This window comes from Mirounga angustirostris, unplaced genomic scaffold (assembly GCF_029215605.1).
Source record: "Mirounga angustirostris isolate CCGP_5_RB_7025 unplaced genomic scaffold, mMirAng1.0.hap1 SCAF_8, whole genome shotgun sequence".
Classification (NCBI taxonomy): domain Eukaryota; kingdom Metazoa; phylum Chordata; class Mammalia; order Carnivora; family Phocidae; genus Mirounga; species Mirounga angustirostris.
Window position 1 is genome coordinate 20,251,336 of NW_026991716.1, and position 12,830 is coordinate 20,264,165.

Below are 12,830 nucleotides of genomic sequence, written 5' to 3' on the forward strand. Positions count from 1 at the left end.
GACTGTATGCATGTTGCACAGTGAGGACTGACCTTATCTTAGAGTAAGCATAAAACCTCACTGGGCCTGTTTCATATTCAGCCAATGGCAAAGGAAAAGCTCCCCTGAGTGAAGAAAGTCTAAAGTAGAAACAGGAGGCAGACATTAAAGTTGCATATTGACTATGTCGTGAGTCATGAATGTTCAGCATACCATTTGCAATACAACTATGTTTTGAAAATTAACCCCCCTTAGCAGATTTATACTAGTATTTGCAAAGTGATAGATTAACTATGAGGGGTTTTATTCCTAATATGAAAGAATATGATCTGATGGCTGGCATATTACAGATGCTCAGTAATTGCTGATTTAAACTAATTATGAATCTTCTCTGAGTTGCTGACAGAAACTGTGGAATATTTTTTCCCAGAATCATTTTAAAATAAGAAAATCAGCATATAAATTCACACATTTCACTAGTCCGGATAGTTGTTTATTGATACCTAGCCAATTATACAATGGATTTGAGGCCCTTTTGTATAGATTTAGACTGGCTTTGAAGTCTGGGGGTGAGCTGGAGCTGAAGATCTCACAAGGCCCTTTCCAGCTGATCAAGGCTGTTTCTTAGAAAACCGGAGACTTACAGGAGCCTTCAGCCACCATCCTCGAAGCTTCCCATGGGCCTCAGTAAATTCAACAATGGGAATGTGCCTTAGACTACCCCTGCACCATCTCAGAATTATGATGCTCCTGGTGCCAGTTGTCTTCAGGAGTGGAAGACTGGGGAAAAAGGAGATAGAAGCGAGCACAGCACGTTAATAGTTTCAGATTTTTTTTGTCTCTAGTTCTTTATCACTTTCAAGGAGCCAGAATCTTATCCCAAAGAAATTCATGAGAATGTTAAAACACAGCAAGACTGTGGCTCAATATGTTTATTCAATTGCAATGAGACTGATCCATATATTACACACACTGAAAAGCTTGATCTTTTAGGGTCTCATAGTTCTATCCTAAGTGGCAATTTCTCCTTGCAACTGAGGGCAAGAATTTATTAAATAATGGTGTCCTTGTTTACTAGGTTCACTGTTTTAGCCCTCCTAGCCACCACCGCCACCACCCTGGTTTTTCACCTCATTCTCTTTCTCTCTCCTACAGGCCCAGAAGATTAGAAAATCATCCAAAGTCCTTGACCATGGTAGGTCATATTGATGATCACTATAAAGAATGTTATATCTCCATGTAATTCCACAGTAGCACAAGATTAAATTTCAGGAATGTTCAGCTTAGCTTTCCTTTCTGTCCTCAGATGAGGCCTCTTCGGCCTCTGATCATCGTACGTCCTGTAACTGGGAAGCCCTCCCTCTGACATTTCCCTTCTATCAGTGTCTTCACTTCATCTCTGCAGCTACTGCTTCATTTCAGGTCCTCATTATTTCTTATGTGGCCTATGACAGTCATCTACTTGGTGTTTCTGCCTCTAGTTTAGTGCCCCTTCCTTCCATTCTCCACCAAGTAGACCATGATCTTTCAGAAGCAAATAGGATGATGCCCCTTCTCTACATAAAACCCTTCAGTGGTTCCCCACTGCGTTCTGGATCAAATGGAGCTCCCTAACACAGCATATAAGGTCCTCTATGAGCTGGCCCTCACCTTCCTCCCCAGTCTTCTCATTCACTGCTTCCTTCTCGCCATCATACACCCAACCATATCTAACCACTTGCCACTTTCCAAACATGCTATTTTTGTGCCTTCCTGTTATTGCCCATACAGCTTCCCCTGCCAGGAATGCTCTCTCTCAATTCCTTGTGTCCCCTTATTTTAGTTCCCACCTCACAAACTTACCTGCCAGCTCAAGCTCCAGCTTGACTAGAACCCTTTTAGTGCAGGGCTTGTCTCATATTCATTATGGTGTGCCCAAGCACCTATCCCATAATAGGTACGAAATAGGAGGCAGTGTTAGACAGACTCAGGACCCAGGACCAATGCTACCCATGCTGGATTAATTCTTAATAGAAGATACAGCCACTGTTGCCCTTGTCCCACCCTGGGCCAAGGGTATGTATTCATGAAAACCCATGGCTTATATGTGGCATAGCCTTGTGGAAGAGGGGTACAATCAAAGGGCATGTCTCTATATGCCCCACTGAGCCCCAGCTGTTCTAATAGTCGAGTTATGAGAATACCTTAATACTACCAATTCTTAGTTATACTGTGCTGATAAGTCACTTCATGAATCACTTAGATTCTTGCTTCTGTTCCTTTTTCTTCATTCTGCCAGCTGGCAACCAAACCAAGGAAGATGAAACTCAACCATCCTTGTTCCTTGTCACGTTCCTTAATGGGAAAAAGGTTAAAACAAACAAAAATATTTATTAAAATATAGTATTGGTATTATCTGAGAAGTTCATCTATCTATAGGTTGTACCCCTTTTCCATGTGTATTTAAGAATTAGCTGTTTATGGAATAAGAACTGCATATGTAAGCAAGAATTCCATATGGAATCAAGAATCAGCTGTTCTGTCACTGAATGCCTGTGTTTCCTAAAAATTAAAGATACATTTTTTTCCTTTCATTTTTAGATGCCAGATGTTTTAGAAGGAAATAGAAATTATTTAAATTAAACAGGACTGAAGATTAAACATTAATCATTTTTGTCAACCAATCCAGGAGCAGAGTCATTATTACTAAGTATAGAACCCAGGTCAATCATACAAATGATACATTAAAATCTATATAAATGATGAAATTTTACATTCCAAAAAATGTGATTACTTTTCTTCTAATTTACTCCCGTGAACAATGAAACATAGTCTACTTTAGCATAAACAGGGAATACAGTGGCTTCTTTTCCAAATGTGTATTTTCATTCACACAGAATAGCACTTCCATATATCAAACCTTTAATGACACATAAAAATAGTAATTTATCTCATTTCAACTTTTTGTTCCCCCTGCAGGACATCCTTTTTCTCTCTAAGCAGGCAAGCTCTTCCTACTACCAACCAAATTTTAAGACACTAATTCTGAAATCCTTTGGAATTAAAACCCAGATGAAAGGAGAGGACTGGTCTGAGATGTAACCCTCATAAATCTATTTTAACACAGTTTTGAGCAATTATTTCTGAATTTAAACAAAGGAACCAGTGACAACTGACTTTGTGAGATGTATCAGAAAAACAAATGTACATACATACATATTATCCTTTGATAAATCCCAGAGGCAGGATGGAGAGGTAGCTGTTTAATCAACTATTGGAAGGGAAGAAATGATTTTAGCTCACTGATACTAGTTTTGCACTTAAATTACTCAGGTAAATACAAGAGGAAAATACAAGGAGAATATATATATCTGGCCTTGAAGGAAGTGCTGAATAAATAAAAGCTATTATTATCATTGTCATTTTTGCTGAGGAATTCTGTAAGACAAATCTTACGTGAATTTTGAAACAGAAAATTTAACTTCGCAAATTCAGCAAATTGCAATACTGTTGAAGACAAATGATGAGAAATGCACAGCCTGTTGCAGTTATCACAGTGCTGTGTTTCAGAAAACTAAGCACTGAAAGTTCTGGAAGTGATTCAAGTTTAAAAAGATACACTATTATTAATAGTTTTAGGGGATCCTCTAAGGAAAATTAAAATATGGTAGGAGAAAGGCAAATATGAACGTAACGACGGCTAATGCAGTTCTGGAATCCGCACATGAATGTGATGAAGCAGTTGGAAAGGAAGGATTAGGAGAGGTTGTCTGCAAACAGGAGCGTGTGCATAAGTGCTATCTTTGCCATGTATATTATTAGACATTTATGATCTTTTTCCCGCAGGTAGTCTCAAAATGAATGTGCCTCCTTTGGTACGTGACTCAAGGATACAGAGTCTAAGCCTGTGCTTTGTTCAATACACATTTAGTGACTTTCAATAAACTATGTGACAGCCTCGGTGTTAGATGCCAAGGACACAATGTAAAATCAGGCAAAAATCATGAGGGACTATATCATCTACCGAGGGAGATAGACTCTGTTCTAGAGTGGGGTGCTGGTGTACCTGCCCAGGGTGGTCTAGAAGCATAGATGAAATGGCCCAGGACTATGTGCGGGGAAACTCAGGGAAGATTTCAACCACAGAGGGTGATACCTGAGCCAGATCTATCGCTGACTGGATATTCCCCAGACAGATGGAAGGGGAAAGCAAGAGCACATTCAAAGCATGGAGGCCCGATAGGCGCTGTGTTATATCCCCTGAACCACAAGTCGTGTCTAAAACCCACGTTTGGGGTGCCTGGGTGGCTCAGTCAGTTAAGGCATCTGCCTTTGGCTCAGGTCATGGTCCCGGGGTCCTGGGATTGAGTCCCACATTGGGCTCCCTGCCCAGTCTGGAGCCTGCTTCTCCCTCTCCCTCTGCCTGCCACTCCCCCTGCATATTCTCTCTCTCTCTCTCTCTCTCTCTTTGACAAATAAATAAAATCTTTAAAAAAAAATAATAAATAAAACCCACGTTCTTCATATAGCAGGAGACGAAGACAATCATGAATAGCATTGATTGCCTTGCCAAATAATGTGAACTTTATCCTCATGAGAAGCTCTGAAAGATTTTAAGTAGAGGATTGATGTGGTCAGATATGCATTTTGAAAGATCACCCTAAAAGTGGTGTAAAGGGTAGGTTGATGATGGGTGATGCCAGAACCAGGAGCACCTGTTGAGATACGGCTACAGTGCTCCAGGCAAGGAAAAGTGATACCAGAAACTAAAATCGTGGCAGTGAAAATAAAGAGGAAGATAAGGATGTCCGGCAATGTCAGAGGTAAAGTGAAAAGGATTTGTTCAAAGCAGGGGTGAGGACTGAGGAACCTGGGAAGCCCAGCAGGGTACTGGGTGTGTTGTCCTAACTGAAGTAGAGAACACAAGAGGGACAGCTGGTTTGCAGGGAAAGATAGCACAAGTGTGAGGTTGCTGTGAAACATCCAGCAGATATTTAAGAAGCCATTAAATACATGCAGAGAAAGATCCAGTGGCCAGGGAAGGGACTAAAGATAAAGGGATGATGGGACACCTGGGTGGCTCAGTTGTTAGGTGTCTGCCTTCGGCTCAGGTCATGGTCCCAGGGTCCTGGGATCGAGTCCCGCATCGGGCTCCCTGCTCGGCGGGAGGCCTGTTCTCCCTCTGCCATTCCCCCTGCTTGTGTTCCCTCTCTTCCTATGTCTCTCTCTATCAAATAAATAAATAAAATCTTTTAAAAATTAAAAAAAAAAAGATAAAGGGATAAGCAGGGTTAATTGATGAGTCAAGGTCTTAGGGGAGGAAACAGAGACTCGATTCACCAGCACCTCATAGGAAGAGGGACACCTCTTCCGCTGAGCCTGGAGGAAAGGAGATCAGGACAGGCATACTCAAGGCAGCCAGGGACTGTGCCGTGGTAAGTGGGAGCTCATGGCTGAAAGCTTCCCTCTCTTCTTGCAGTTGGAGGCTGGAGGGGAGAGGCAAAGGTTTGAAATAGGCACAGCCTCTGCCTTGGAGCAAAGCTTTGGCTCTCACCACAGGATATGACAAGGAGGTACAATTTCCTCTCTGCCTCACAATTTCTGTTTTTATCTTCACTTTGTTCTCCTTCCCTCTAGTTCCTCGCTCCTGTGATTCTGACCCATCGCATCTTCTTCAGGACTTGCCCCATCAATTGTTTTGATTCTCTCCCACCTTTAGTTTGTAACTCGTCACTGAATTCTTGCTCTTGCCCGAAAAAAATTCTGCCTGCAGTCCTCTTCCCCTTTAAAGCTATCGTGGTTGCTCCTTTCAGGCCCTGTTATACCTTCTGAGAAATGATTGACAGTTTACAAAGCACTTGATCTTAACCAACCAGGCATCTCAACTCATAGTGTTTCTGATGAATGTTTTTCCATATTGCCAGTCTCAATATGCCAGTCTCATTTTTAAAGGCTGTATAATATTTCATGGAGTTTGTGTGTGTGTGTGTGTGTGTGTATCATAATTTACTGAATTACATTTTAAGGACATAGTTTCAGATTCTTACTTTGTAGTCCCACATCTATTGCTTTACATGCTCTGGCCCCACACTACTTTGCCCATCTTGTTACCTTTTCTGGGGATGACCTTCCCTGCCCTAACTCAACTAAACTTCCTCCCTTCTCCACCCCCACCAACCAGTTCCTCATATTTAACACATTTGTATCCTTCAAGGCCTAATTTAAATGTCACCCTCATCCTTATCTGAAAGTGTATTTATTTGTGTTTGTTTGTTAAAGGTTTTATTTTTAAGTAATCTCTACACCCAACGTGGGACTCAAACTCACAAACCCAAGATCAAGAGTCACAGGCTCCACTGACTGAGCCAGCCTGGCGCCCCTCCTCTATTTCACCTGAGAGTTTCTAATGGTATTTAGCACACTCTTCTCTAAACTATAGCACATGGAAGACAGTATGCTACAGGAAAAAGAGCCCTCACCACGGAATCATAAGATTTAGGTTCAAGACCCGGCTCCTCTGTAATAGCTGTTGTGAGAACTGAGTTCATAGACACGTTATGTTAAGAACAATTATAGGACTGTGTTAATATTATTGTAAAAATGTAAATATTTTGTATATTATGTCTATCTTTAAAAGGTAGTGATATTTGCCCACAGAAACACAACTCTGTGTATGAGCAAGTGACATATGTAATTCAAACCTAGCAGCTCCACTCTGAAATGTTTACAAAGGACTCTAGGAGTCAGTATGAACTCATGATGGTATCTCAGGGATGAGTTGTGAAACTGAACACAGATCCTCTTGCATTTAGCAAGGCCAAGCTTGCACGAAGAACAATTAGAATATATATATTTTAAGGTTTTTTTTTTTTAAGATTTTATCTATTTATTGGGGGTGAGGGGGAGAGGGAAAGAGAGAATCCCAAGCAGAGTCTGTTCTGAACACAGAGCCCAACGCAGGAATATACAAGTTTCAGGTGCTCTATGCCAGGAGCCAGGGCAGAGACCAGTATATATATTTTCTATTATCTCACAAATAGTTATAAAAACTATAGAGCATAAATATACAAGGAACTGCTACAACTAATATATCTTCTTAAATATACTCTTTCCTGGGGCGCCTGGGTGGTTCAGTTGGTTAAGCTTCTGCCTTCGGCTCAGGTCATGATCCCAGAGTCCTGGGATCAAGTCCCACATCAGGCTCCTTGCTCGGTGGGAGCCTGCTTCTCCCTCTGCCTGCCGCTCCCCCTGCTTGTGACCACCCCCCCGACAAATAAATAAATAAAATCTTTAAACATACTCTTCCTTTTACTGAAGGATGATTTACATACTGTAAAAGTCCTCTGTTGTTAAGTGTAGAACTCAGTGATTTACGAAGTAAATTTAAAGTCATGCGGTAATTACCACAATCTAGTTTTAGAATATTTCCATCACACATACCCCAAATCTTCTCCAGCCTATTTGCAGTCAATCACTGCTTTCTCCCCCCATTTCCTCAGGATTCTGGTCAATCTTGTTCTTGGGGGACATACAAGAGAAGGGGTAGTAGGACAAACTGTGATCAGCTGCTGGGCTTGAGCATGAGGCATTGAGGCTGCTACTTGGTTACTTTTTGGAGTACTTCACTGTTATCTGCCATGATCCATCTAGCTGTTGGAGGGGCCAGCTGGCAAATTAAATTGGAATTTGACAGAGTGGCACACACCTTCCCCTTCCCCTGGGATTGGGTGTGCTTTAATTTACTATCTCTGTTGGGAAGGGGAGTGGTAGTGGCAGTTTGAGAAGCTTCCATCTAGCCATCATAATACTCTTTTTTTCTAAGATTTTATTTATTTATTTGAGAAAGAGAGAGAGAGAGTGTGCATGAATGGGGGAGGGGCTGAGGAAGAGGGAATCTCAAGCAGACTTTACACTGAGCGTGGAGCCTGACTCTGGGGTCGACTTGATCTGAAACCAAGAGTCGGATGCTTAATTGACTGAGCCACCCAGGGGCCTGTCATAATACTCCTGATGGCTCCCTTAGGAACCAATGTAAGGGTTCTTTCAACCACCAAGTATATCCATTCCATTTGTACTTTTAGGGACCAAATATGGGTGGGTCTGACAACCTAAAGGACCCACTGTTGGCTGGACCCAGGCTGGGACTCCATTTATTGCCTGGCTCCCTTATACTTTTACCCTAAAAGGGGGCTGTGTTGACAACTTAGGTCCTGGATATAACATCAGTTTAGAACTTGTGTCCAACAATCCTCCAAAGGTCTGCGTGTTCCCCTTTCCTCAATGCATGATTACTGTGAGCAAATGTCCATAGGTCCCCTTGAAGAAAGATGACGGATTCACTACTGAATTGTGTTTCAGGGCTCCTCATCATAGCACCCTGGCTTCTCTTCAGTTACTGAATTCTGGAATTGAGAATTGGCTCATGCCCAGCTGAGGAGGGGATTGTGGCTTTACTGGGCAACTGCCCTCAGCCTCCTCTTGATCTTTCTTGATTTCTTTAATGGTATAAATTAACACTAAGTTGGTAGTATTATTAATATTGGTAATTATTGCCTCTCTCCAGGTTACTCCTCCTGCCTGTTCTCCACTCCTCTCCCCTGTTCAGACTTTGCAGCTCATGGTGATAACTAAGCCTACCTTGTGTCTGATGGTTAAGGGGTGCCACATGGCCTCCGTTCATTCTCATCCTCTCGTCCTCATTGCAATCAGCCCCGTTCTGTAACAGCATCTCTAACCCTCAGCCTGGGCTCCAGAGGACAGCCACCACTGGTCTCGGGAGAGGCTGGAACCCTTCTCACCTGTGCATTCCTTCTGATTTGGTAGATGGAGTGTTTTCCAGGCCGCCTTACATAGTATATCCATTCCAACAAGCCTACTTTTAGGGGCCAGGTAGAGGAGAAGGAGGGGCCGGTGAAGTGGGAAGAAAACTAGGAGAATAAGGTTGTCACTGAGCCTAGAAAAACAAGTGTGAAAGAAGGGTGGGGGCAGGGCTCAGATGAAGACTTTGTGATTTAGCAAGATGGAGATGTTTTAGCGGTGAAAATAAAAGCCTAGTTGGAATAGGTGGAGAAGAAAATTGAAGGGTGAGATAGTGAAGTTTTACTGTGTCAGAGAGCAATGAGGCTGTTGCTGAAGAGGAACAGGGGCCACAGGGAGTTTTGTTTTTTTAAGATGGGCAATATTACAGTATGTTTGTATGTTGATAGGAACAATGAATTGGAAAAGTAGAAATTTATTATGAGGTAGAGAAGAGAGAGCTATTCTCAGAATCACACGTTTCTGAGCAGGAAATAGGACACAGAGCACAAATGGTGGATGCCCTTTGTGGGCCTATGAACATTTTTTATTGTAACAGAAAGGAAGGCAGAGCCCAAGTGTACAAATGGAGGTAAGTAGCAGGTTTTGTGGACAGTGATCAGGTGACTGCTTTTGTCCATTGGTTCTTTTCAAGGAAATCTGAGCTGGGGAGGTCTGTGAATTGCGCAGAAAGAGAACCAGATGGGAAGAATGCCTGGGAGGCTGGGGAGAGAATATAAGCCCTCCTTCTAAGCGAGGAGCCAGGACTCCTTTGAAAGTCTTCCTTATTTTCTGTCTCTTTTTCCTGTAGTGCCCCCTTTCCATGAGGATTTTCTTTCAGAGGTAAAGGATAGCACAAAGAAACCAATTCTTTTCTTCAGCCCTTGCTAGGTGAAAGAACACTTAAGTCTTTGCTTGCATGCAATAAACACACTCTTTTTTTTTTCTTGACATTTTTTTCATTTCTTATTAAGCCTACAATTAAACTGAGGTCGCAAATTTGTGGAGAAAACATGTCACTTGTAGCAATACAACGACATCAACAAATATTTTCCGAGTTACCACGGAGAGTACTCTTCTGTAACACTGATTCAAAGGCACAAAGATCCCCGGCCTCCAGATGTTTCCAGACAGGACACATAATCAACTATATATATTGTGTGAGAAAGTAACAAGTGCCATGAATGAAGGAGAATAGAAGGAAGGGAATAGAGAGTGTGGGGGAGGGAAGGTTGGAGAGTTGTGATTTTAAATTAGGCAGTGAAGGTAAGTCCCACTAACAAGATAACAGTTGAGCAAAAGTTTAAGGGGCAGGAGGAAGTTCCTCAGCTATGTGGTAATCTGGAGGAATATAACAGAACAAAAACTGGTGCTTAATGATCCCATTTGCCAACGAGGCTGAGGGGAACTCTTAAGTAATCAGAGGAAGAGATGGCTCTGCTTCTACAGATTCCAAGGGAATAAAATGACAAAAGTGGAAAATCAACTGTAGATCTGCCTAAGCCATATAAAGGAGAATAACCGGATGTGGTATATTCCTGGAAAACGAGTATCTTTAGAGAGATAGGTGCAGAGGTGAGAGAGAGGGAGAGCATGGGGAAATATTTGGAAAGACCTAAATAAATTAGATTTTTTTTTTACAGATTTTATTTTTTAAGTAATCTCTACCCCCAACATGGGGCTCAAACTCACAACCCCGAGATCAAGAGTCACATGCTCTACTGACTAAGCCAGCCAGGTGCTTAGTGGATAGATAGATTCTTAATTCCATGAATCAAGGATTGGAACCAACTAAGGGGGAGAGCTTATTATAGGGAGAATGTAGATCATCATAATACAAGGTTTGTGAGCACCCAGATCAGGGTGAGTATTTTACTTCCCTGATCCACAGGCAACTACTTTTTATTTTTATACCAACTGCACAGTCACATATGTTTGTTTTCTGGTTGCATGTTTTTATTTTCCCTAAATTCTGCACCTCAGTCACATCCAGAGTAGGCACATTTTATTTGTCCCTGATGAGCATTTAGCAGCTGGTTATCTAAAATTCAAGTCCCAAATAAAATCCATTAGTAATCATTTGATACCTGGTGTGGCAGTCCCAGTTTAAGCCTAAACTGGATTATCCTTACTGGTTCAGGCTATGTCTAAAGATGTTCTGAGAACTGGGGAGACAGACCTACTAGGAATCTCATTTTGATTATAATGAGAATCCTCCCCACTGGAAGTCAATCCTCTGAAGGGGAAGGAGTCAGTGAGATATCCTTGGTCCAGAAAGGAGAGAAGAGGTGATATTGAGCACTGTATAACATCTATTTTCTGTTACACGGTTCACACTTCCTGGTGTGAGGAGACTGCCGCAAGTTAAATAGAAGGATGCGTTTGTCAAAAAGCCTGTCAGACGTCAGGAACTCAGAAAAGGCCTGATTTGAAACTCACGAAATAGAAAGTTGGGGAGGGACAGTCTTCCCTTGCCAATAGAGCACTCGCCAAGGTTCAGCCACAAAGTCGTGGCCGTGGCCTTGGTGGCTTTAGCACGGCGTGGCCCACAGAAATGGAGGCAGCAGCAGAGTGGCTGCCCCAGCCATGTTAAAAGACCAAAACTGAACCGAGTAAATTCAAAGATCTACTTGGCTTTATTGTGATTCATGAATTGGACAGCATCCCATCTAGCACGTAGAGGGCAGGTCCAAGGAGGAGTTGTTCAAAATGGAAAGATTTATAGGAAGGAGGGTGGGGCAAGAAGTTATTAGCAAAAGAAAAGAAAGGATTGTTTCAGGCACAGTCACCTGCCCCTGAGGGGGAAGAACAGGCTGTCTTGTTAGGTTGATTACCTTGCCTTCTTTTGGAGGTTGGAGAAGGGCCCATGTGACAAGATTCCTTATTGATGCTGATCAGAAAATTCCCGACTGACTGGTTAAGACTCCGTTTCTGGGGGAAGCTGAAACTGCAGTTACGTTGTGTATCAAGTACAGATTTGGTGATCTGGCCTAAGTGATGCCATTTTGGACCTGTGAGTTTTCTTCTTAACAGCGACAGTGGCAGTGACACTGGTGGCCCGGTGGTGTGGCGTGGACCCGAGTTGGTTCAGCCCAGCACTGTCAGGCTGTGATTTTAGCAGACAGAATTAGTGGCAACAGCAGCCACACGCTTCTTATACAGGGTCCCCAGGCCAGTGAGGCCTCGAGCAGAGCCAGTGCAGGAACAGAACAGCAGATGGCTCAGGCCATGGAGCAGGTACTGGAACCAGACTGCCAGGATCTGCCTTTGACTAGCCTTTAAGCCTTTAACCTTTCTGTTTTCTTCTCAGTAAATAATATCCAGCTCATAGGGATTTTTAGAGATTATATAAATTATACATGAAAGCACAGCTCTAAGAGATAGTGATTGACAAAAGTAAGCATGCAATCAAGGTTAGTTTGTTTCATCATCCGTATGATATCTCACACCGGTCCAGCCCAACAGTACTTGGTATTCACACCGTTTAATGGCATGAAATACCAGAGTATTGGTAGCAACCTAAAGTCCAACTAGAAGAGAAGGAAAGTGAAGGACACTGAACAGCCATTGTTGCCTCTATTATATATTTGCCAAATGTTTACAATATGCCAGGCACCGTTCCAGACGATTTATAATTCTGGAATGTCAAGAATTTAAGCATTCACTATTTAACTATGGGGGAGGGTGTGGGCAGATAGGAGCCAAAGTTTTCCACTGTCCATTTTTTAGGCTTTTTGCGTTTTTTGAACAAATATATATGACAAAACATTGTTGCTTTTCAGTGCCACACACGGGTAGTTCATGTCCCTTCTATCACTATTAGTTAAAATTATACAAAGACTACCGCGCCGGGGCACCAGGCGGATCGTCATTCAAATAAAGCAAACTACTTACGACGCTAATTAATTGGGACCTAAGGACGAGCAGGGCGGGGCGAGCAACAAACTGCAGGTGGCCAGCCCGCGACTACTGGCGGAGGCGGACTTTCGCTGGCAGGTCGGAAGCCCCGGGCAGCCGGTCACGTGACTCCCGGGGCTGCCCGCGCTCCCCACCACTCCGAGCCAAGAGGCCACGTT

The 12,830-nt window shown here is 42.7% G+C and overlaps 1 protein-coding gene and 1 long non-coding RNA gene across 5 annotated transcripts in view; one reads left to right on the forward strand and one right to left on the reverse strand.

Moving 5' to 3' along the window:
- Window positions 1-1,203, forward strand: part of CAGE1 (cancer antigen 1) — a 54,842-nt gene extending 53,639 nt beyond the window's left edge. The window contains exon 10 of the mRNA XM_064597198.1: window positions 1,135-1,203. Within this exon, the coding sequence (XP_064453268.1) occupies window positions 1,135-1,188 (54 nt within the window). The 3' untranslated portion in view covers window positions 1,189-1,203. The remainder of the gene's footprint in view (window positions 1-1,134) is intronic.
- On the reverse strand, window positions 385-12,800 carry LOC135365536 (uncharacterized). 4 transcript variants are annotated; one of them, XR_010413511.1, is made up of 4 exons: window positions 12,649-12,787; window positions 11,589-11,695; window positions 2,163-2,313; window positions 385-759 (listed from the first exon to the last, which is right to left on the reverse strand). It is a non-coding gene; the product is annotated as an uncharacterized LOC135365536 (long non-coding RNA). The 4 variants fall into 4 exon arrangements; XR_010413510.1 differs by having other exon boundaries at window positions 11,589-11,701; window positions 12,649-12,781; XR_010413512.1 differs by having other exon boundaries at window positions 11,589-11,685; window positions 12,649-12,777.
- Between the last annotated feature and the right edge of the window lie 30 nt (window positions 12,801-12,830).